The 23,156-nt window shown below is 47.5% G+C and overlaps 8 protein-coding genes across 8 annotated transcripts; 5 read left to right on the top strand and 3 right to left on the bottom strand.

Moving 5' to 3' along the window:
* Positions 1-253: 253 nt before the first annotated feature.
* Positions 254-3,803, top strand: AGABI2DRAFT_183183 (hypothetical protein; the record flags this gene model as incomplete). The annotated part of the gene is made up of 13 exons (XM_006458031.1): positions 254-257; positions 1,155-1,411; positions 1,595-1,689; positions 1,742-1,891; positions 1,954-2,069; positions 2,116-2,179; positions 2,227-2,293; positions 2,327-2,475; positions 2,528-2,699; positions 2,750-2,884; positions 2,936-3,018; positions 3,074-3,259; positions 3,316-3,803. 13 exons carry the CDS (start codon positions 254-256, stop codon positions 3,479-3,481), a joined length of 1,644 nt encoding a protein of 547 aa, XP_006458094.1. The 3' UTR covers positions 3,482-3,803.
* Positions 3,780-4,749, bottom strand: AGABI2DRAFT_64355 (hypothetical protein; the record flags this gene model as incomplete). Its single annotated transcript, XM_006458030.1, has 4 exons — positions 3,780-3,923; positions 3,977-4,190; positions 4,221-4,482; positions 4,533-4,749. Coding segments are annotated over 4 exons (837 nt in total), but the record flags the coding sequence as incomplete, so codon positions are not given.
* Positions 4,750-5,213: 464 nt separating this feature from the next.
* On the bottom strand, positions 5,214-6,027 carry AGABI2DRAFT_216299 (hypothetical protein; the record flags this gene model as incomplete). Its single annotated transcript, XM_006458029.1, has 2 exons — positions 5,971-6,027; positions 5,214-5,922 (listed from the first exon to the last, which is right to left on the bottom strand). Coding segments are annotated over exons 1-2 (729 nt in total), but the record flags the coding sequence as incomplete, so codon positions are not given.
* A 1,809-nt stretch (positions 6,028-7,836) lies between these two features.
* On the top strand, positions 7,837-15,972 carry AGABI2DRAFT_199342 (modular protein with glycoside hydrolase family 13 and glycosyltransferase family 5 domains; the record flags this gene model as incomplete). Its single annotated transcript, XM_006458028.1, has 17 exons — positions 7,837-8,242; positions 8,298-8,448; positions 8,503-8,605; positions 8,665-9,080; positions 9,130-9,526; positions 9,577-9,641; positions 9,693-10,659; positions 10,714-10,984; positions 11,038-12,670; positions 12,734-13,019; positions 13,074-13,709; positions 13,764-13,995; positions 14,049-14,527; positions 14,581-14,901; positions 14,966-15,452; positions 15,509-15,604; positions 15,657-15,972. The coding sequence occupies 17 exons, from the start codon at positions 7,837-7,839 to the stop codon at positions 15,665-15,667; spliced, it is 6,957 nt and encodes a 2,318-aa protein (XP_006458091.1). The 3' UTR covers positions 15,668-15,972.
* Positions 15,972-17,555, top strand: AGABI2DRAFT_190456 (hypothetical protein). Its single transcript, XM_006458027.1, has 4 exons — positions 15,972-16,607; positions 16,666-17,060; positions 17,114-17,252; positions 17,302-17,555. The coding sequence occupies exons 1-4, from the start codon at positions 15,986-15,988 to the stop codon at positions 17,307-17,309; spliced, it is 1,164 nt and encodes a 387-aa protein (XP_006458090.1). The 5' UTR covers positions 15,972-15,985; the 3' UTR covers positions 17,310-17,555.
* AGABI2DRAFT_176573 (hypothetical protein) lies at positions 17,508-20,806 on the bottom strand (the record flags this gene model as incomplete). Its single annotated transcript, XM_006458026.1, has 15 exons — positions 20,659-20,806; positions 20,394-20,600; positions 20,289-20,347; positions 20,157-20,235; positions 19,895-20,106; positions 19,804-19,846; positions 19,593-19,754; positions 19,280-19,532; positions 19,156-19,222; positions 19,037-19,105; positions 18,746-18,983; positions 18,514-18,662; positions 17,901-18,390; positions 17,699-17,845; positions 17,508-17,644 (listed from the first exon to the last, which is right to left on the bottom strand). Coding segments are annotated over exons 1-15 (2,442 nt in total), but the record flags the coding sequence as incomplete, so codon positions are not given.
* A 39-nt stretch (positions 20,807-20,845) lies between these two features.
* AGABI2DRAFT_190454 (hypothetical protein) lies at positions 20,846-22,029 on the top strand. Its single transcript, XM_006458025.1, has 5 exons — positions 20,846-21,013; positions 21,063-21,143; positions 21,196-21,409; positions 21,466-21,566; positions 21,612-22,029. Exons 1-5 carry the CDS (start codon positions 20,949-20,951, stop codon positions 21,970-21,972), a joined length of 822 nt encoding a protein of 273 aa, XP_006458088.1. The 5' UTR covers positions 20,846-20,948; the 3' UTR covers positions 21,973-22,029.
* A 108-nt stretch (positions 22,030-22,137) lies between these two features.
* Positions 22,138-22,991, top strand: AGABI2DRAFT_133899 (histone H2B). The gene is made up of 5 exons (XM_006458024.1): positions 22,138-22,216; positions 22,270-22,438; positions 22,493-22,597; positions 22,650-22,754; positions 22,805-22,991. The coding sequence occupies exons 1-5, from the start codon at positions 22,205-22,207 to the stop codon at positions 22,843-22,845; spliced, it is 432 nt and encodes a 143-aa protein (XP_006458087.1). The 5' UTR covers positions 22,138-22,204; the 3' UTR covers positions 22,846-22,991.
* The last annotated feature ends 165 nt before the right edge of the window (positions 22,992-23,156 follow it).

Below are 23,156 nucleotides of genomic sequence, written 5' to 3'. Positions count from 1 at the left end.
TTATGGGTAACAGGGTGAAATCGATAGCACAATCAACGATATCAGGCACGACTAAACTCGCCTTCGAAATAACCTACGCTGGCGCCTTCCAGTAGTATGGTGGAACTACAGGGTTAAGACGAGGGGACTACTGTGGATGTAGGAGAGGTCTGACACTTACTTCACCAAAATGTCGGGTGAATAAGTTCTTTAATCCCGTCCAAGCATCTCTCTACGCTAAACCTGAATCGCCTGACCCAAAGTAGAAGGTGAGATGGGTAAGGCACTGTCTAAGAGGTTGCGATGAAAGAAAGGAAGGAAAAAAATACTAGGCCATATGGAAGATTTGTTTGTACGTGTTTAGCAATATCGTCTGTTAATCCAAATTTCCCGTAGAATATCAACGTCGTTATCCGTTGAAAAAACGAGGACATGTTCTGGGACATCGCCAAGGCTTATGAGGCTTTGTCTGATACTTGAAAGTCATTGGGGTTTTAGTCACTGTAAATCTACCTCTTCATAATCGAAGAAATAGGGCTGGCTATATTTGAACTATTTCTTGTACGTATCAATCGTAACAATACTAGTACATTAACCCTGAAGGTTTGACTGGACCTGGTCGAAACCTCGAATTCAAATTCCATAAGTTGGAGTCTAAGGATTTCTCCTCTGTCAACGCTCAGCGCTCAACGTTCAACCTCAGTAAAAAATATTATCAGGATCTATCAGGCTAATCCAGGTCAATTCAACATAATTCTGGGTAATGCAGGCTGATTTAGGGTCGATTTAGGGTCGATTGGCACCCTGAAGGTCGGTGAGAGTTGAAGTTCTTACACCTTGAACCAACCTTGAACGATGCCTGAACACAGCCTGAGCTTGGCCCAACAAATGTATCATATTTAAAGCAACTTGCCTGAACTTTGGCTGATCATGTTCTCGCATTGTTCGAGAAAGAGGTCAATTTTCAGCCTATGTTCAGGGCCTGAGATACCCGAAAATGCCTGAAAACTCTTTTTACTGAGGTTCAACGTTCAACCGTGTCACCTGTCGTCTAGTCACTGGTACAATCCAGTACAAATTACACATCAAGACGTCATTCAACATCTTATTCCTGAGGCCGTTGTGCCAAGCTCGAAGGCCCGTTCAGGTGTTTCACTCTCGAATGTCAACGTCAGCGTCTGCGGAACAGGTTCAAATTCCCGATGGCTTTCGCCTCCACACTGAAAATACGTCCCATATCCTACTCTCTGCCAACGAGGCATTCTTGAATCCCGTACAAGAGTTCAACCGTGATTTGAGCATTGCTTGCATTAGAACGTGGAGCGACGATTTGAATAAGGTCAAAGAAGAAAAGTGGAAAGTAGCTTTAGAGAAGAGACTTGCCCGAAAGAGGCTAAAAAGTATGTCGCATGTTAAAATTTCTCCCCTTTGTGTACTGAGTCAATCGTCCAGAAAATGATGGGAGATCTGTTGTTACAGGGTCAGGCAATGAAGGAGATCTAGCAAAAGACGACGAGACTTTCGGTCTACAGTCTAAGGACGATGAACAAAAGCATGAAGTGCGTTAACTGGTTCAGTCGCATCCGACTGGTGTTACTAAATTGATGTCCCGAAGAACACTTACAGGCCGTATAATTTTGTTTTGCTGGAGGCGCTTTCGGCCACTGGTCTACGGTCTATTCGTTATGCAAAAGAAATACCTTTACTCAGGTTGGCCACATTCCTATCGATTTCGGCCTGGGGAAACTAATGATGTTTATAGATATGTTATAGCCAATGATCTATCCGATGCTGCCACTGCCACCATGAAAAGAAACATTGATTTAAACGGACTAGGACCCACCGATGCGCCTAGCTCTGATCCCATGAATGAAAATCTGGGGAAGGTCAGAGTGAATGAAGGTGATGCCTGGTGAGTCTAATCATATTCAATATTATATTCAATATTATACAAAATGTTCAACAAGAGTATAGTACTTTGATGTACAATCACCGAGACAATAGTAAACGAGTGGATGTCGTTGACCTCGACCCGTACGGCACAGCTGCACCCTTCGTCGATGCAGCCGTGCAATGCGTCAATGATGGAGGCGAGTACATTCCTTGATACTAGCGGCTTTATTGACCTTGTTATAGGATTACTCTGTGTGACTTGCACCGATCTCGCTGTACTCGCAACAACAAATTTTCCTGAAAAATGGTAAGGTTCATTTTTCCCTCGTGTCTGGGTCTGAAGTTTGTTTCAAGTTTCGCAAACTATGGTGGCGTTTCTGTGAAAGCCGAATATGCTCACGAAGCTGTGAGTCCCATCCTCGTTTCTGTTTGAATGTTTCTTAAAGAACGTCAGGCGCTTAGGCTTGTGCTTCACTCATTGTCGACATCGGCGGCACGTTACGGCCGTTATATTGAACCATTGCTCTCCTTATCTATCGATTTCTATGTACGAGTATTCGTTCGCGTGCATTCTGGTGCACTAGAAACGAAAAAAGCACTCACGTTGGTTTCTGCACTTTTTTCTTGCACTGATCTTGGCTCATGATTATTTTAGTAAGGCGGCAAATTACTACATATGCTCTCACTGTCAATCTTGGTACGAACAGCCTCTCGGAAGAACCGTAGAAAAAGTTCATCAAAAGAGTGGCCAAGTGAACCACTTATTCAAAACACAAGCTGGTCCGACAGTTTCTGAAAAGTGCCCGGAATGTGAATCGACATTGCATGTGGGTGGATTTGGCTGTCTTTGTGATTCGTTTATCATTGCGTTGGATAGATTGCTGGCCCCATGTGGTCCGGACCTCTACATGATAGCGCCTTCGTTGGTCGGGTACTAGAGCACCTGCAACATAATACGGATCACTATGGAACGGCTGCTAGGATGAAGGGAATGCTAACCGTTGCGAAAGAGGTAAAAATCTTCTTACTTCGGTGGTTAACTCCTTTTAACTCGGTGAAACAGGAAATTAGCACCCCATTTTACTTCACTCCTTCTAAACTAGCAAGTGCTTTTCACTGTTGTAGTCCTTCCCTCAATAATCTCGCGTGAGTAGAGTTTACCCCTGATCCACCTCAAGTTGCTGATGACTTTTCCTCGAAGCTCTGCGCTCTTACATGCTGGGCACAAAGTCTCTCGCTCGCATGCTTGTCCCGGTTCACTTAAAACTACTGCACCGCAAAAAGATATTCATGATGTCATGCGTGGTTGGATCCAAAAAAATCCAGTCAAAATGGAAAATATCAGCGAGGGTTCTCCTGCTCGAAAGTTGCTAGCTAAAGAGTCCCAGTAAGCCGGACTAGTCCGCTCATCGAAAAGAACTGAATTAATGACGATATATGCAGCTTGCAAGTCAATTTCAAGCAACATCCTGATTCAATCACACCCTCCAGTGAAATTAAACTGGTGAGGTATCAACAAAATCCAACTAGCAACTGGGGACCCGGAACGAAGGCCATTTCTGGAAGTGGGAACAAGAGGAAAAGGAATGACGAAGGAGCCGACAATTGATTTAGCATGTCACTTTCCGTCCGTATCTTCAGACGGGTATATCATTCCAAATGAGATTTCTACGTACAAAGGCTATCGCGATTAGCGCGATGGCGTCAATCGTTAGAAATAAAGGCACTTTCGAAGTAAAAGTACACTTATACAGTATATCAAGGTAGATGGCATGCGCAAGTTTGATCAAAAACTCGAACAACACAGCGCTGAAACAGTATGATAAAACGTGGAAAGCAAGCGAAGTAAAAAAGGAAAACAGGGCCAAGATAAAATCTTATAAAACGGAAATCATAATCATAAGCGTTTATTTTCTTTGAGCAAAGGGATGCTGTGAAAGTTCCGGTGCCGATGGCCGTGCATTTTGGTCCAATATAAAAGTCGTTTCCAGGAAGTCGACGGCTTCTGAGGAGATATCAGAGGGCATACTAGGTCTAGCTGATGATCCGATCTACAGAATACGATCAATAACAATGGCAAGTCGACAGGTAAAGTGTAACTCACCTTAAAGATCGCTTGCATCTGCGTGAGTTGAGCCCAAGGATGTTCACCGGTCAGCATCTCGACGACAAGGCAACCCACGCTCCATATATCGGCTTTCAGCGTGTGTCCACTCTGTTTGACAACTTCTGGGGCCATCCAGAACACTGAACCCTGTAACGAAAACCTGTGCATCTTGGTCGCCAAAAGATCTAAGTCACGAGAAATTGTACATGAACTTGAGAGTCGACATATGCGGAGCTATCACTCACTGTCATTAACTTTCTTCGAAATTCCAAAGTCAGATATTTTGACACCACCCTTGTTGTCGACAAGGATGTTGGCCCCTTTGATGTCTCGATGAATGATATCACGTTCGTGCAAGTAGCTCAAGCCGGACAAAATCTGTCTGACAAAGTTCTTGACCAGAGTTTCTTCAAAGGCGCCATAATTGCGGAGAAGTGTCGCGACAGAGCCACCAGGCACGTATTCAAGGAAAATATTCAGAAATTCGTCATCAACAGATGAATCTGACCAACATTAATCAGTAGGAGAAAAATGTCGGGGTAATAAAACATACAAAGATATTGTACAATATTTTCATGTTGCAAGTTCTTGAGAAGTTCGATTTCGCGTTCGAGAGCATTTAACATGCTCTTCTTACGCTCCTGGTTAGGCAATGAACCGGTGGGTAATTCGACCTGTTTCACGGCCATAAGGAGACCGTTAGACGCATCCATTCCAAGGTACACTTTGCCGAAAGACCCAGCGCCGATAAGGGCACCCTTAATCCATTTGTTCGCTGCCGTTGCTCATGTAAGTACTTTCAAAGTCTGATTTAAAATGAAACTTACACTTTGAATTCGTCTCGACACTCTTGGGGATGTCGTCATCCTCCCCATTGAGCGTGACTCCCACTCCATCGTCTACATCTTCATCTTCATCTTCACTCCCATCACTAACTTCCACTTCTTCCTGCTCTGCAACAACATCTTTCTCATCAACCGGTGCATCAGGAGTCTCCTCTACGTCCACCTTTGTCCAATCATCCATCTCTGAAGTTCCGGCGACCGTAGTGCTCCCTCTTCTACTTTCTACCTCTGCAGTTATTTCATCCACAGTCATCAAACTGGCCGTGTCCGATCTATCCCTTCTACTTCTCAATTCTGTCATATAGCTCATTCTTCTCGATGACGTCGATATCGTTCTTGACATTCGTTTCTTTGCCGCACCTTCAATAATTTCTGAAAGTGATTCCGTTGGGAATGGTATCGGCGGCAACAGAGGTTTCCCGCTCGAATCGGATGTGTTGGTTGAAGTGACAGATGCGGTGGTTGAAACGTCAGGTCCCAAGTCAATCGACCGACCATCCTCCATTGATAATGACATCCGAGGCAAAACCTCCGAACTGTCATTATATTTATCTGGTACTGGTGGGGCCAGACTAGAGGAAAATGAAGTCCGAGAAGGTGAGGTCGATCCTCTGGTACTGATACTGAATCTTGAAGGTAAAGGTTGTTCCCTGACCGATGCAAAGCTTTCTCTCTTTGCCTTGAGCATCATACTATGCCTAGCAGTTCGTTCCAGAATTTTCTTTTCAGTATTGGGGAAATACTCAGGAAGGTGATTTGTGATGAGCTCGCTAGGTGGACGTTGGCCAAAGAAGTGGCGCAACTTGGAAGGGCGTTTAGCAGTTGCACTTATTGTTGTCGGACTGAGACGACCTGAAGCAGAGGTAGGTGAAGGAGGATCAAGCGCACGTTCGGGATTTCGAACGCCAAGAGAACTGAGAATACTGATCGAGCTGGCACGCTTTGGCGTTTTGATGGAGGAGTTGGGGTTGAGGTGTGAAGGACTCTCGGTCCTACGAGGGACTTTAGTCCGGCGTAGTACAAGTCCATGTTCGCGAGTTGGGTGGTCCGGAGGGGCGTGACATACTGACAATAGCTCTGCTTCGGTCAGTGGTTCACCTGTATATAATCTGAGAATTGTAGACTATAGACAAAAGCGAAACTTACCAGGGCCGTCTTGCTGACCCATGTCGAGATAAACACCCCAGCCATCGACGGTTAGTCCGCCTTGAGGTGTGATTGCGTATTCCAATGATGTATCACCATCGGCGGCCCTCGAAACGCCTTTACCGAATTTTTTGAGGACCTTTTCAAGGACCTCGACGCCACCTGTACACGTTACGGCGTCTATGGTATATGTGAGGCCCTCATCAGGCAATACAAATTTGATAAGTTTGCGCCTGATCTCCTCATAAGACAGCTGTTGTCCACTACCAGACCCACTGTTACCATGAACAGGGCCACGACTACCAGGATACTGAGAATGTGGAGAAGGACTGTTGAGCGCAGATTGGGATGCATTGAATTGTTCCTCGATGGGAGAAAGAGCATGCCCCGGGTATCCTGGTGGGGGTTGGAGAGCTGTGGCTTGAGGGTTGGCATATGGATGATAATTGGTGCCAGTTGTGGAAGGTCGCGGGGGCAATTTGGTGGAAGGACTGCTGCTTGAGCTTGGCGAAACAAGAGAACCTGACCCATTACGCCCGTGGATTGGATTGATCGCATTGGGCCGTGCCCCACGGACCGGAAGGGGAGAAGTCGAACGCGATGATATTTTACCAGTCGCGTTGCCTGGTCTGGAATCTGGAGGGGAATGGTAGGGACTGACCCAATTATTTGAGGGTGTAAGGAGCTGAGACTGTTGAGGGGCTAGGGGAAGACTCCCAGCAGTGTAACTCGGAGGAGCCTCTTGAGTAGGTGTGACTGCCCATTGCCCAGCGCGTCGTCCAGGAGGAGGGGGTGGTGCACGCGACGGGGGTGGAAGTGGAGGGAGCTGAGCTCGTGGATGACTGGGGGTAATAGGGTGCGCGTTGGTGTGGTTATTAAAGGAACCACCGAGAGACTGGTTGGACTGTTGGCCTGGCTGAGGAAGCGGACGAAAGCTAGCACCAAGATTGGTACTTTTAGCGGAATCTGGGGGTGGTTCGCGAGCAATAGCAGGCAGATCATTCTGCGTGATAGTACCATTGAGCCTGAGAGGTGCAGGTCGCTTCGTATGAGATCGAGTGGTCGGGACGCCATCAGTCTTTGGCTGATTGCTGGAAATAGTGTGACGGCTGGAGACAGCGGTTGGCCGATTGGACGCGCGCTGTCTGAGATGCTTGACAGCATTTAACATGCGCAGTCGGTCACCTATGCTGGCAATGCCCATCTCTTTCAACGTAGCTTGATCCAATTCGAGGATGATATCCCCTCGAATGTCATTTGCTTTAAACGTTTCGGCATGATGAGAACATTTGCAATCTGCGAGCCATTTCGCGGTCTGGGTGTCTGACCATGTTTTGAGATGATCGGCGAAAGATATTCCGGGAGGAGGATCGAGTGGAGGATTGAGAGTGGTCGCAGTAGGGGTGATTGGAAAAGGGGCGTGGTGGCCTCTGACTTCGGGGTTCAAGTTCATGAAAGAGCGTGCGGCGACGGAGGGCTGTCCTGTGGGGGTGACGGGCGAGGAGGGCTTTGGGGGAGAGTCGTCAAGAGAATAAAAGGCATTGCTCGCGGTGAGGGTGGACATACTAGCGGGGGTGTGGGCCTCGAGTGAGGAGACAAGGCAACCAGAAGCGGTAATCAAGGAAATGTATTTTCTCTCATCAATTGTTACAGTACAGTACTGTATAGTGTCCAGGCAACAACCATCAGGCGTGAACGACACCTGCAAGCCTAATTTTAGGGAAGGCTATAACACGCCGGCATCATGGCATCACGCATCGTGGACGGAGACTCGGCTCGACCGGCAGCGGTCCTCTAAAGCATCACCACCCTCCACTCTTTTCTTTTCTCATCCCTCCTTCCCCTCGCTCTCTCTCCGACCCCGCCATGCGGCTTTTGTCCGCGCTCTCCGCTCTCTCCTTCCTCGCCCAGCTCGTGGCCGCCTCTCCCTGGCGTGAAGACCTAGTAGACTACAACCTCAACGTCAACAAGAACGCAAACTCCCCCCTCGAATATGATGCTGAGCGTCCCAATTCAACCTACACCCCATCGCCCCAAAACTGGCGTGCCCTTCCCACATACACTATCCTCCTAGACAAGTTTGCAGATGGTGACCCTACCAACAACGACTACTTCGGCACTCCCTACGAGTCCGACTACCGTGAAACTCAGCTTCGTTATGGAGGCGACCTCCGGGGTTTGGAATTACGCCTCGATTATCTACAGGGCATGGGCATCAAAATCGTTTTTCTCTCCGGTACCCCCTTTGTCAACATGCTCTGGCAAGCCGATAGTTAGTCCTGCCACTATTTCGGCTTCATCCGCCCTCATTTATCTACTTTAAACAGGTTATTCACCTCTCGACTTCAGCGTCCTTGACCCGCACTGGGGAAAAATCAATGATTGGCGCCATCTGATCGACGAAATCCATGCCCGCGGCATGTACTTTATGGCCGATTTCACTGTCGGCACCATGTCCGATCTTATCGCATTCGAAGGGTTTGTGGGCGACTAATGCATCGTGTTGACCGAGCTCTTACTTAGCCTTTACAGTTATCAAAACACAAGTACTCCCTTCAGCACTGACGAGCACACTGCCCTCTGGAAAAATCCTGACTATATGCCATGGAATTTTACCGAGTACCGTGATTTTACGGTGAGCTCGAGCTCTCAAAGTGACCCATTCAATTTCCGTTTATTGTAATCCCTACTCAGATTCGCAATGAACACAACTCTTCCTGTGAGTTGCCCAAGTTTTGGGATGACTCAGGATCACTTGTAGACGTACGGGCAAACGGTTGCATGGCGTCCGATTTTGACCAGTATGGAGACATGGAAGCCTTCGGTGTGCATCCCGATTGGCAGCGCCAGCTTGCAAAATTCGCTTCGGTACAGGATCGTCTTCGCGAGTGGCAACCAACGGTAATGGACAGGATCAAAGTCTTTTCGTGCCTCGCTATCAAAGCCCTCGACATCGATTCTATTCGGGTTGACAAGGCCACTCAAGTTACCGTTGATGCCCTTGCTACATGGGCTTCCAGTACGAGAGCATGTGCCGCGGGCCTCGGCAAAAACAATTTCTACATCGCGGGCGAGATTACAGGTGGTGATACCTTTGGTTCTCTATACCTGTAAGCCGGTTGTTCGCCCTTTCGTATTTCCTTCCTGACTCCATACAAGTGGCCGTGGCCGCACCCCGACCCAGCTTCCTCCAGGGTTCTTGGCAGCAGCAAACCTCACTTCGGATCAGGATGAATTTTTCCTCAGAGATGCCCCCCTCAATGGTTTGGATGGCGCAGCGTTCCATTATTCAATCTACCGTTCGCTTTCGCGTTTCCTTGGAATGGACGGCAATCTTCAAGTTGCCTATGACCTTGATGTCAACTTTGTCACAGCCTGGAATCAGATGTTCGTAAACAATGATTTTCTCAATGCGCAAAACGGCAAGCTCGACCCCCGTCATATGTTTGGGACCAGCAACTTTGATGTTTTCCGTTGGCCTAGTCTAGAGAATGGGACGCAGAGAAGCGTCTTAGCAACTTTCATCACTAACTTGGTCATGCCTGGAATCCCTTTGGTGAGCGTTTTGGTTTATATGCTGATACCATTTATTCAATCAAACCAAAGTTTTATTATGGTGAAGAGCAAAACTTCTACTTGTATGACAATGGCGCTTCCAATTATTTATATGGGTAAGTATTTATCTGATCAGTGTTGAATGCATCATTTGACACTTTTGCAAGCCGGCAAGCGATGATCAGTACCCCTACCTGGAAACGCCATGGTTGCTACACCTTGGGCTCTGAGCAGTACTTCAACATGCCATTAGAGAAGGCTTTATTCGGTTGTTACGACGATTGGAATGCACTTGATCATTTTGATCCGACTACTGACAGTCGCCGGCTCATGGCCCATTTCCTCCATTTACGACAAGTGTATGGCTCCCTTCAAGACGGTTTCAACCTCGTACAACGTGGAAATTGGACGTATCGGATTGAGCGACCCGGATCTAATGGCACTCAGACTGAAATGGGCCTTTGGTCTGTTTCACGTGCTGGACTTCCAGGTATCCAGAATTTGACTGGGACGTTCAATGATCAAGTTTGGTTGCTTTACACGAACGAAAATTCGACCAAGACCTGGAGTTACGACTGCAAACAGGATTTGTGGATTTCGTCGCCTTATACCTCTGATACTATTGTGCGGAACCTCTTTCCTCCCTACGAAACCTACTCCCTCAAGGAGTCGTTGTCCGCTTTCAACAATGACAGCAAGGCACCATGGTTTGGCTGTCTTGGACAGGTAACTATGGAACCTTACGGATTCAAGGTCCTTGTACCTCAGGAACAATGGGTTGCACATCCTCCTACCATCATCAAATTCAATCCCGGCCATGATCACCGCCTTCTCGTTGATCCCAATGACGTGAATGCGACCACCGTCGATGTCTCGATAGAGTTCAATATCCCCATGGACTGCCAAGGTGTCACAGACAGTATTACTCTGAACGCAACTACATCCGGAAAAGGTGGACAACCGAGCATCACAAATGTAAAATGTGGAACTGTGTCGAATCCGGATCCTGCTAAAATCGTTGGTGTCGATGTATCTTCCTGGTCCTGGTCTGCGACTTTGACAGATCTCGCGGATGGAGTTCTGACACTCACTGTCAACAATCCGCCAGCACAAAGTGGTAATGCTACAACGGGGGTGCGTTTGTATTTTCGTCGACCTCTTAGCAACGCTAATCCTCTTTCATCACAGGCGAAAGATCATCTGCTGTTACGCAAGGGCGCCGCCAATAATGTGGTAGTTTTCCCCGAGAACGATTATGATACCAAGGACTCATTCAAGTTCTCCGACGGAAAATACACCTTCGAGCATAAGGCCTTCGGCGCTGACAAATTAAGGTTCTCGTGGAACTTTGGAAAAAATTGGACAGAGTGGAGAAATTGGGAAGATACCACTACCATCGAGGCTTCGGTCTTCCAGCAGTCTGAAAATTTCTGGGACGGTGATCACATTATGGTACAATGTAGGTGGCATGTTAACATTTCATCTTGAGTATTGAACTCATGTGTCAATCAGACTGGAGCGAAGCCACACTTTCTGTTGCCGCGGTTGTGCATGCTGACACGCAGTATTCCGGTCCTCAGCGCCGCATGCCCCAACTTCTTGTTCGTGGTCCCTACAATCACTGGGGCTTTGATCAAGGTTTACCAACCAAGATGGAGTTGAACCAAGACGGCAAATGGGAGCTTGAGCTTATGGCTTCCTGGCCGACTTATGTTCAGATCAACGTCTGGGGCTACGACGATTATTATTATGGTGATGCCGACGGTGATGGTGTCTTGGATCGTCTTCCACCGAATAGTGTCGCGCCGAATTACCTTAATATGTCTGCTCCCCCAAAACCACATCTCGCTTGGTCACTGCTCATCGATGATGCCACCATGACATGGTCACTAGAGCCCCGCGGTCAAGCTGCCGTCGGAGTCGTCATGTATTCCCTCCTTCTCTCGATACCCCTTATTACCGGTGTTCTTGCCGTTGTCATCTTCATGTGGACTTTCTATGGAATCAAACATAATCAGTATGGCGTTAAAGCGAAGAATCATTCAACCTATTTCCCCATTCTAGCGGCTCTTGGAAACAAATCTACTACGGACTTCAAGGATACCTCGGCGATGTCAGAGAAAATATTTGGACATAAACAACCTACAGAAATAATTGGATGGCCAGAAGCCAAAAACAAACGGAGAAAAGTGCTGATCGCGACTTTGGAATACGAAATCATCGACTGGAAGATGAAGGTCAAGATTGGTGGTCTCGGTGTCATGTCAAGTCTGATGGGCAAAGCTATGACAGACGTTGATCTTGTGTGGGTAGTTCCTAAGGTCAAAGACCTAGATTACCCTGCTGGGGATCCCGCGGAACCCATCGAGGTCATCATCTTTGGCGAACCTTACCTCATTGAAGTCGAGACTCATCAACTGGACAACATCACCTACGTTATCGTCGACAGCCCTGTCTTCCGTGCTCAGACAAAGTCAGATCCTTACCCGTCCCGTATGGACGATCTTAGCTCTGCGATCTTTTATTCGACTTGGAATCAAGCCATAGCGGCCACTATTCGGCGATTCCCTGACATTGACATCTATCACATCAATGACTACCATGGAGCGCTCGCGCCCATCTACCTCCTTCCGAAAGTTATGCCCACCTGTTTGTCGTTGCATAATGCCGAGTTCCAGGGTTTATGGCCGTTGCGAACGAAAGAAGAGATGAAGGAAGTTTGTTCAGCATTCAACATCAGCAAAGAACACTGCACGAAATATGTTCAATTCGGGAACACGTTCAATCTGTTACACGCCGGCGCGTCGTTCATTAGTACACACCAGAAGAGTGTTGGTGTAGCTGGTGTGTCTGACAAGTATGGTAAACGGAGTTGGGCGAGGTATCCTGCACTGTGGACGTTGAAGCATGTTGATTCACTTCCTAATCCTGATCCGTCTGATATCGCGGCGTTGGACGAAACACCCATGAAAGCTAAAGATGTACAGATTGATGAAGAGGCTGAAGCTGCGAGGCCGGAGTTAAAGAGGCAGGCACAGGAATGGGCTGGCATCAAACAGGATCCTGATTCTGATTTGTTTGTGTTCGTTGGTCGTTGGTCGAAACAGAAAGGTGTTGATGTGATTGCTGATGTTATGCCTTCATTGTGAGTCTTCTTGCCTTTTTTTAAACTTTTGTTGAAACCTCCATCTGATAAATCAATCCATAGACTTGAGAAAAGACCTTCGATTCAACTGATTGCGGTTGGTCCTGTCATCGATCTGTATGGAAGATTTGCAGCGGAAAAGTTGGCCAGGTTGATGGAGATGTACCCTGATCGCGTTTACTCCAAGCCAGAATTTACTGCTCTACCTCCTTATCTATTCAGTGGAGCTGACTTCGCTTTGATTCCCTCTCGTGATGAACCGTTCGGTCTTGTGGCCGTTGAATTCGGAAGGAAAGGTGCTCTTGGTGTGGGCTCGCGTTTGGGTGGTCTTGGTCTCATGCCTGGTTGGGTAAGTGAAATCTAGTTGTGGTCGTTTATAATGAGGTTTAAACTATCTTTCTAGTGGTTCCCTGTCGAATCGAGCTCCACTGCTCATCTAATCTCACAATTGACGAAAACCATCAAGATGGCTTTGAGGTCTACAGAAGAAGAGCGTGCAATACTTCGCGCCCGTTCAGCAGTCCAGAGATTCCCTGTCGTCGAGTGGCGCCAAAGGATGGAAGATCTACATAAACGGAGTATCACACTAAGTCGACATTTATCTGGCACGAATGCCTGGAGGCCTGGCGATGGCGGAGGTGCTGGTATGCGTACTATGGCCGACACGGATGATTGGGACCCGGTCACACAAGCTTATCCTAATCAACCTGACTGGGACACTGGCAGTGTGAATAGCTACATGAATTCTCCTGCGCATAGGAGTCAAGAGTCAGTGGCACAGGTACCTCGGATTGGCGGCGACGAAGACTACTTTAGTCAAAAGGGCAGCACCCATTCGAATCAGGGATATACAGATTTTCTGGAGAGGGCAAATAGAGTAATTGCAAAAGACAACAAGGGCGCGCCAGACCCATTTTCGGACGGCGGCCTATCGCCTTCAAGGCCTTTCGGTGATCATTCACGGGTATCTTCTGTGGAGTCTATTTCTTCGATCGTTGAAGAGAAGTCAAATTCGCCGCTGAATAAAGCGATTGCTTCGGTAGGTCATACATGTCTCGCTAATGTCATGCGACTCATCTGCTTTGTTGTGTAGTTCACGGACGCTGACGGTGGTGTTGCTTCTGAATTCGTTCAAAAACTCCAAATGCTCGACGCCAAGAATTCTGCACGGGAGCTATCGATTGAAAAATACCTCACGAAAAGTGAAGAAGCATTCTTCGGCAAAGTGCGAAAGGACAAACTCTCTAGTGCTGCCAGTATCATATCGTCTCAACGTGAATCCGTCTGGGGTACTCCGTCACCCTCTATCTATTCTCGTCCTGATTGTAAGTTCATATTTGGCTGTTTTTACGATTCTTGTATTCACCACCTCGATCAGCACCCAGCACGCATGTATTCTCGCACACAGAATATGATGGCAATCTTCAAAATGATTCTCCTCAGCCTAACGTGGTTCCCATGACTCGCTTGCAAATTGCCATGTCACGAGAAATTGCGGGGTGGCCATTGTATACCATTGTCATAGCTCTGGGCCAAATGCTGAGTGCAACGAGCTTCCAGATTACCTTGCTTACAGGTCGCAACAGCCAAGACGATTTACAGCTCTATGTCCTTGGCGCTGTTTTCCTTGTAGCGTCCGCAATTTGGTACCCTATGTTCCGCTTGAAACCTTCTATCTACGTGCTGTCCTTGCCTTGGATATTCTTTGGTCTAGCCTTCTTCCTTATTGGTCTTCCCTCGGTCGGTTCTGTCTTCGTTCCCGCCCATCAAGGTTTAGCAAGTGCTGCAACGTGGGCATATGCCGTGGCATCCTCAGCTGGATTCTTGTTCTTTGGTCTTAATTTCGGTGAAGAAGCCGTGCGTAGACATCTTTTGTTTGCATTCAAGCATACTTACGAAACGTCATACAGGGAGCTGCTACGGAGGTTTGGACAATGCGGGCCTGCATCGTTCAAGGTTCTCAACAGATTTGGGTCGCTGCATTGTGGTATTGGGGCAACTCACTCAATGGCCAGTCAGCTGATAACATTCCACCTTGGTGGATCTGTGTGATTGTCTGGCCACTGGCCTGTTTGAGCCTCCTCTTCGCCTACGTCATGCTCTATGGCTTACCGGAATACTATCGTCAAACACCACCAAAAGTACCTCATTTCCTCAAGACACTCTTCCGTCGCAAGCTGGTTCTTTGGTTCCTCGCTTCAGAAATTCTACGGGACTACTGGCTAAGTGGAGTAAGTCACCTCAATTCTCTCTATACCATCTGATAGATCTGATGCTTATGAATGTTATCTCTAGCCGTATGGACGCAACTGGGCCTTCCTTTGGAGTGTGAATGTGCCGAAATGGCAGATTCTGTTGCTCGTAATCACATTTTTCATATTCGTTTGGGCTCTTATGCTACTCGTCCTCACACACTTCAGTAAAACACATACCTGGTTGCTTCCCGTCTTCGCTGTTGGCCTTGGCGCTCCTCGGTGGTGCCAAATGTTATGGGGAACATCATCACTCGCACTCTACATACCTTGGGCTGGCTCAGGAGGTCCTTATCTCGGCATCTCACTGTGGTTATGGTTGGGGGTCCTAGATGCTATCCAAGGTGTTGGCTTGGGAATGATTCTGCTGCAGACATTGTCCCGCCTTCATGTTTGTGCCACGCTTGCATTTGCCCAGATCATCGGTTCCGTTTGTGTCATGATCGCACGTGCAACTGCTCCCAACCGTCTTGGACCCGGATCCGTATTCCCAGATGCCTCAAAATGGGACTTTAGCGATGGTCTTGAAGGTGATTAGTTATTTCTTGAAGGTGACGCAGAATACTAAGCACATACGCAACTTTAGGGAGTCCAATGGCGTCTGCACCCTTCTGGGTCGCTCTTATCTGCCAATTAATTATTGTTCTCGGCTATTTCTGGTTTTACCGCAAAGAGCAACTTGGTGAGTATCAAAATGCCTCACTGATTATTATTTCTGACACGTACCTGAAAAGCACGGCCATAATGTCCCTACAAGTTACAATACTACTCAAACTTCTAACTCTACATTCACACTCGTTTATGGACTACATTGGTTTCCTACAAAACACGCTATCGCGTGCATGAGCTTCAATGCTATCAATCTTGATAATGATAACTATTCTAATTGGCACCCTAGATATCTCTCTTTGACATATATCGCTCGTTTATAGACTTTACATTTGTATTTGGGACTTGGGGACTGTAGATAGGCTTTTTGAATAATTTGTGTCTGCTTATTGATAAACTACAACTGTGACTCCACGCCTTATCCAATTAAGCTTAACTCGCGACCCTCATCATCATGCTCGGACTCGACGGCTATGGTAGTGACAGTGGAAGTGGAAGCGAAACAGAGAAGCCACAGCCAACGAAGAACCAACCAGAAAGTACAAAGTCCTCGCGGTCGACATCAAAACCCCCGCAAACCTCAGCCAAAACAACGAAACGAACGTCAAAGAAAATCACCATCGGACTCCCTGCACTCTCCAGGAATGACAGTGAGGAACAAGACAGTATAGAATCCGAACGGCCTGCAGCAAAACGCCAAAGGACGGGAGCGGGTGCTTCCTCGTTAATGAACATGCTACCTACTCCCAAGCAGAAAACAACTGTCGCACCACCACCACAAGAGCGTGTTTTGGGCGGTGGGAGAGGACCAGGGTTGAAATTCAATGAACGGAAGACTGTCTTGCCATATACGAGTACAGCTCTCACCGAAGGAGATGAGGAACTAGAGGAGGAGGACCAAGGACCAAGAGTCTTTGTGCCAACCAAAACGGCTAGTAACGAATCATCACTACCTTTCCTCCCTCCCTCTTTGGTTAAAGGCAAACCAAATACATCACTGGAAGATAAATGGGAACCCGCCAAAAAAGCAGCCCCCAGAGTATCGGCAGCTCCGCCTGTGGACGACTTTTCATCAGGTTTGTTGGATATGTTGAATATGACTTTAAAGCTACATATTAAACATGCGCTATGTAGGAAAACCAAAGGCCACACCTACTACTTCGACCAGCTCTCAATTCTCACTTCCAACAATTTCCTCCGCTCCTTCAATCCCGACATTCGAGCCACCTGAGCCAACTCCGCAAGACCCATATCCTGGCTACTACCAATTACCATCGGGCAGCTGGACTGCATATGATTCCACTTATTATGAGAAATTCAGGAAGAAGTGGCAAAGCGAATATGATGCCTATGTGCGTGGACTGGAGAAAGGTGCGATCAAAGGTTTTGAAGGATATGAAGAGGGGGCATCGGAAGTCGATGCTATGAAGGAAATGGAGAGAGCCAAGGTGGAAATTAAAGAGAGGGAAGACAGAAAGGCACTTACGAAGGCGGCGGGACCTGTTGAAGAACCGAAGGTCAAATTCAACGTTTGTTTTTTCTTCTTGTTCGAATTGGACTGTAGTGTTAATTCGCTCTGCAGGCAAGTAAATTAAGCGGCATCGCAAGGTCGAGGCACCAGCTCTCTACCCTATTGAGAGACGCATATGAAAATAGGGAGACGCTGGAGGAAAAGATCGCCGAAGGAAGGCGAAACAGGAAAGAGGCAGGAAACAAATATGGTAGGCAACATATCTCTCATCCCGGCGGGCTTCGCTCAAATAGTCGCAGGTTTCTAGAGGCGCGTGCAGCCCTTAGCTGCTATCATGATTTATGTATTCGGAACAAATTATCTCTTTCTGATTCGAGCTCCTCGCATCAAGGTATCACTTCCTCTTGCATTGTATCTACTCGATCGTAATCTTCCCAGTCATACCAACTACTCCTTGCTCATCAATGCACCATAATTGAGCTGTGTCATTGCTTGTCCATACACCATTGACTGTGGCCTTCCTGTCAACTATCATAGGATTAGTCGCACGATATTCGAAGGACTTTATCCGAATATCAGGCTTGTTGAAGACCGCAGTTTCGAGAAGCATGAGGGCTGTCAAAGGACCATGAACCAAACGCTCTGTGATCAAAAATCAGCGGACAGTAGTGATTACAAGGCGAATAGGGATGTCACCTTGGTACCCCTCTTTCTTCTGTGAATACTCCTTATCGAGATGAATATGGTGCGCATTGAACATGAGGGCGGAAAAGCGGAAAAGCGTAACTACGCTTGGCACATATGCGAAAGAAAAGTCTACTGAAGAAGGTATTCCTTTAACAGCTGGTGGCAAGGCATTAGCAAGGAACTTAGATGAATGTAGTTCCGCCAGACTTACGTTTAGGCGGAGGCTTAGTTCTTTCATGTTCGTCTTCTTTGACCTCGAAGTATACGTGGGCTCTCTCTTCTACTACAGACGGTTTCCCCCTCATAGCCTCCATTTCATAATTGATCTTCTGTGTCAGGAACAACATTGGCTTTCCCTTGTCGGCACCTTTCATGGTAACGTCTGCAACGCTCCCCTGTGAATAAGTTTTCGAGCCAATAAGCAACGGATTGCTATTATCCCATGTTATTTTACCACCAGCCCACATTCGGCGTAGGAACGGAGCTGGAGGCGATATGTCGTTGTCTGTTCCATCTTTTCGCAACAAATGCTCGGCTTGACGTGAGTGGAAGGAGGCAAACTGCACTCCGTAAATTGCCGGATCTCCCACTTTGGGCTCAACGTAGGGCCTTCTAGTACCGTCACGCGTGGGGAGAGTGATATAAAGGTCGGATAGTTTATCGTAGTGAAGACTTTCGCTAAGTGTCACAGTAGGAGGGTTCTTCATCCATTTGTCAAGAGCATCGGAGTGGTATTTATGTCTGCGGGAGATGCAAGACAACGCACGAGGAGGGAGTCTAGAGATCAACATACTACTAGTAGTGTTTGAGTTGAGGAAACGTACGTGAGTAACCATTAAGCTCGTACGACATAGAACCAACAAGGCAACATGTTTTATTCGGACGTTTATACCCACACAATCAATCATCACGCGAATAGTAGTCGGGTTAAAGTAAAGCCGTATAGTACCTCTCGCAGTGGTACAGAAATTGACTACACAAATATCGAACAAAAGAACAACGTACAGAGAATGGGTATCAGAAAGGAACAATAGATGATATAATAAGGTTATTGACTGCTTCGAGCGGACCAGATGGCGGTAATCCCGCAATCGCGACAAGAAAACTTTTCCTCGGCCGGAGGGTGAGGGGAAAAATCAACAGCGTAACGTCCGTAACAACTAAGCACGGTGCCTAGGCGTTGGTGTACTTCCACTTGAAATTCCTTGAAGGGGTATAATTCGCCGTCAACGGCGAGAGAACCTTTTTTCTTGAGAGGTTTCACCCGGTATGCATGGGCCTTCACGTAGTGTAGCTGTAATACGGTAGGTAAGCGGTCGAGCGCGGAAACCCAGATTTTGGACTCACTTTTGGCGACCAGTAACTGTCGCCCTTGCTCGCTCCAACCATCCCCACAACGACGTCCTTTCTTGAGGACTATGTATTATGTTAAGAACGGAGCCCTCAAAGATACAAATTTCCCTTACCAGTGGCACGGTCACGACATCAATGAGACCATCGTCAGGTAGTGAAACTGGGAAAGCCATGTAATCTCTGGTAGTGTTTGCTTAGATCAGTCGATGTTGCGCCGATAAGTTACATTCCCCTTACCGTCCTACAAATGGACCCTTGCCTGCATAAACATACAGCAGGGGTTCATCTATTGTTGTCCAACCTTCGCCGCTACTGCCCGGTTGGAATCTGAGTGGCGGTAATGTTTCTGCCGTGTCACCCTCGGCCGCTGAAGCTGAAGTATCTTTGGCAACAGCATTTCGATGCGCAGAAGCACTTTCAGCCATCTTGCGTTTATCTTTTTCCGCAGCTTTATAAGAAATCTGAACAGGGCATGCTTTAAATTGAATGACTAGAATGGGCGTGTCAGTAAATAGATAGGCTGGGCGGTTTAGCGACATTTGGCACGTACGTCCTCGAAGCATGCCTACGATGAATCGTGTATCACCCATCCAGCGTAAGTGTTCAGTTCCAACATCGAGATCAGCCATGAGCCCGAGAGATTGCGACATGAATGAAATTGATCTCTCGTCGTCTTGTGTGAACGAGAATAGATCTACTTTCATTGGCTGACCTGCGACAGTATTGAAAACCTGTTAAAGGGAAATCCAAAAGCTACGCACCTTTAACGACGTTGAGGGCAGCTTTAGTTACATCAAAACCATCCTGGGAAGCGTGAGACAGCTTTTTCTGATAATACTCGTATCTACTCACCTTTTCTCCAAGGAGGTTTAATGAGAGACCGTTTCCCGAACCGGTGGGAATGGGTGCCACTGGTATGCTAAATGCTTTGATGGGATCTGCATGCTCAGCAAAGCCGTTGAGCACTTCGTGCACTAGCCCGTCTCCTGAGACTGCTACAACAGCATCGTAGTTGGTCGCGAGATCCTTGGCTATGTCATGAGCATGACCGTGATGTGTGGTATCTACAAAAAGAGATGAGGACAAGTGAAGGACAGGGCGAAGGATGTCCTGCCTACGGGTGATATGGAGCTGACACCCCGCGGCACGAAATATAGGTTCGACGATGTTGGAAAACACGGCAACCGCTTTTTTCTAGTGAGACTTATGTGAGCAGGGGCAAAGAGGATATGAAAGGGCGGCGTACCACTCCTCCATGTGGGTTGACGAGGACTCTGAGGCGGCGAGACCGCTGGATACCATAACCTGGACGTCATCAGTAAACCAATCAAGGACACTAAATGCACCTCACCGTCATATACTGTGCCCATCAGTTCCTCTGACCACTCAAATGCCCTGGTTCTGTCCTCCACGCTTCCTTTGACATTTACAAGCATTAGCGAGGTCCCTTTCCTCCTATCAATCTTCTCGATGAGGTACGAGACATGCATGAGTTGTTCCTCCTCGTCATAACGACTCGCGAGGACCCAATGGTGTGGCACAGCGAGTTGAGGGGATTCTGGTGTAATAGTGCAATATGAGCATCTGCAAATGGGACTGAAATGAACCAAACATGCCTCCGTCGTTCACAATAAGTGAGGTGTCAGAGAGTGTGAAAGAATACTTGAACTGTGGTGTATCAACATGAATGTTCATGGAGACAGGTGGGGGCGCAGGGCAGGAGGAATGGGTATAATTAGGCGCCATATGTCTGGAAAATACGACTGGGCTTTAAAGGGGTCGTGGATGACTCCGCCTCGCCCTGCCTCACTTGTGATCGACATATGAACCCCGGAGCAGCAACTATCCATAACGGTAAATTCAGTCTCTACGCTCGTTTCACACCGTCTTTCTGTCAATAAATAAAATGGCCTATGTCCACGCCGTCGCTCAAGCGGGCTTCGCAACTGGTACCAATGAGCTCTACGATCGGTGCGTCTCTATGGTCATCTTTGATATCGCCAGGGATTAAATCACGTAGCATCCGCCCGGGCTACCAGGCGAATGTCCTGGATCACATTCGCAAGGCATTGCGAAGTTCAGGGCCATATAACATTGCGGAGTGGGTAAACAGGAAATAATATTGAGATCTCCAACTGACCAGACCTTGAAAGGATCGGGTCCGGAACAGGGATCTTCACAAGGGCACTGCTCAGTGATGCCGAGTGGAACTCAGCGCTTGGCGAATACATTGCAGTCGAACCCAGTGCCGGCATGCGCAGGGTCTTTGAGCACTCGGTAAAGGATAAGCGCATCCATGTGCAAGAAGGGACCTTCCAGTCAACTGGTGTTACAACTGGATGGGCTGATCTCATTGTCATTGCACAAGTACGATATCCCCCTGATTTGGCTGCAAACTCGCCTGATTTCTTTTTCTCTCCTAGGCTTATCACTGGTGCCCGGATTATGACCTTGCCTCTGCCGAGTTCGCCCGGATACTTAAACCGCAGGGTACAGTGGCATATGTATGGAACCTTGAAGATAGGTAGGTGGGTGCTCAATGTTAATTTCACTCGCTAACTCAATACAGGGACGCGGCCCGATGGGTGGCGCAAGTCAGAGAGACGATTGAGCAACATGAGGAGAACTCCCCTCAATTCCGTCTATTTTTATGGAGACAGACTTTCGATACACCGTCTTACAAAAATTTCTTTGAAATCCCCGAGGAGTTTGTCTGGTCATACTCACTTATTGGAACGGAGGATATCGTCGTTGACAGGGCATGCAGTAAGAGCTACATTGCGATCCTTCCTCCTGACGAGAAAGAAGAGGTCTGTCGCAAGCTCAGAGGTATCGTCAAGGTGGGCGAGGATAAGGAATGGATAGATGAGGCCAGTGGTACCTTTCACTACCCCTACCAAAGCTGGGTGGTCATTGCGCAGAAAAAATAAATATTTGTTGTCGTAGATATCTATCATTTCAATAGATCTGAACAGTGATCCGTTTATTCAGATTTGGCAATTTCACGTGATGAACGCGTCCCCGTTTACTGCAGCGCACGTGATTAGTTAATTGCGAATTCGAAGTCCGCAACCGCGACGGCACTTAAAGGCAAACGCGTCCACCAGGTCAGCAAACGTCTTTCTTTCCTCAACCCCTACTTGTGTTTTATTTGTTTCAACGATGGCACCCAAAGTCAGTTACAATGTCGTCTGTGTCTCGTTTTCTTTGTCTGATCTCGGTTCTAGCCTGCTTCCACTGCTGGAAAGGCTCCTGCTTCCACAGCCTCGAAAGCCCCTGTAAAGTCTGACGCAGCCAAAACTGCCAGCAAGAGCAAGGTATCGAGTGGTGCTGATGGTGAAAAGAAGAAGCGTAAGAAGACTCGCAAGGAGACTTACAGCTCGTATATCTACAAAGGTTTGTCTTCCTTTGTATCAAAGGAAGGATTGGGGTCTCAAAATTCGGATGCAGTGCTTAAACAAGTTCACCCTGATACCGGTATCTCCAACAAGGCTATGGCTATTCTCAACTCTTTCGTCAATGATATCTTTGAACGCATTGCTACCGAAGCTTCCAGTGCGTGACTTTTCCCTTTAGGACTACGTGTGGATGGCTCATCCTCTCACAGAGCTTGCTTCCTACTCCAAAAAGTCGACCATTTCTTCTCGTGAGATCCAAACAAGTGTTCGTCTCATTCTCCCTGGTGAACTCGCCAAGCATGCTATCTCCGAAGGTAAAGCGTAATGAAACTCCCTGTTAATTTATGTTCAACGTGTTTGGCAGGTACCAAATCTGTCACCAAGTTTTCTTCGGGCGGCAAATAGATGTGTTTGATTGAGATTTCCTTGCCAGCGGACTGTGTTTATTGGCATGCTGGTTGGAAATAAAATTAGCATGATATGCCTTTCGTGTACACTAGCTTAATTTATTCATGAGATTTGCATAACATTTGACTGCCTGTTTGGTTGTGTTAGAACTTGACGAGCTTCAGCGTTCGCGCTTTATTACGGCTGAACACCAACCAGCACTACAATGGCGACCTTTTCTCCTTCTCCTGCCCCGCGCCGTTCTTCTAGGCTACGACGAAGGGGAAACTCACCTACGCGCAAATCATCAAGATATGCTTTATCACAGA

Source organism: Agaricus bisporus, assembly GCF_000300575.1.
Source record: "Agaricus bisporus var. bisporus H97 unplaced genomic scaffold AGABI2scaffold_2, whole genome shotgun sequence".
Classification (NCBI taxonomy): Eukaryota; Fungi; Basidiomycota; class Agaricomycetes; order Agaricales; family Agaricaceae; genus Agaricus; species Agaricus bisporus.
This window is presented reverse-complemented; position numbering and strand designations above follow the sequence as displayed.

Excerpts from the sequence above, each read along its gene's own strand:
- AGABI2DRAFT_190456 (XM_006458027.1), top strand. The coding sequence starts at position 15,986 with ATGCTCGGACTCGACGGCTATGGTAGTGACAGTGGAAGTGGAAGCGAA. Across the intron at positions 16,608-16,665 it reads TGTGGACGACTTTTCATCAG|GAAAACCAAAGGCCACACCT; the intron begins GTTTGTTGGATA and ends TGCGCTATGTAG. Across the intron at positions 17,061-17,113 it reads AACCGAAGGTCAAATTCAAC|GCAAGTAAATTAAGCGGCAT; the intron begins GTTTGTTTTTTC and ends TTCGCTCTGCAG.
- AGABI2DRAFT_190454 (XM_006458025.1), top strand. The coding sequence starts at position 20,949 with ATGGCCTATGTCCACGCCGTCGCTCAAGCGGGCTTCGCAACTGGTACC. Across the intron at positions 21,144-21,195 it reads GGGCCATATAACATTGCGGA|GATCGGGTCCGGAACAGGGA; the intron begins GTGGGTAAACAG and ends AGACCTTGAAAG. Across the intron at positions 21,567-21,611 it reads GTATGGAACCTTGAAGATAG|GGACGCGGCCCGATGGGTGG; the intron begins GTAGGTGGGTGC and ends AACTCAATACAG.
- AGABI2DRAFT_133899 (XM_006458024.1), top strand. Across the intron at positions 22,439-22,492 it reads CAGCTCGTATATCTACAAAG|TGCTTAAACAAGTTCACCCT; the intron begins GTTTGTCTTCCT and ends ATTCGGATGCAG. Across the intron at positions 22,755-22,804 it reads CAAGCATGCTATCTCCGAAG|GTACCAAATCTGTCACCAAG; the intron begins GTAAAGCGTAAT and ends CGTGTTTGGCAG.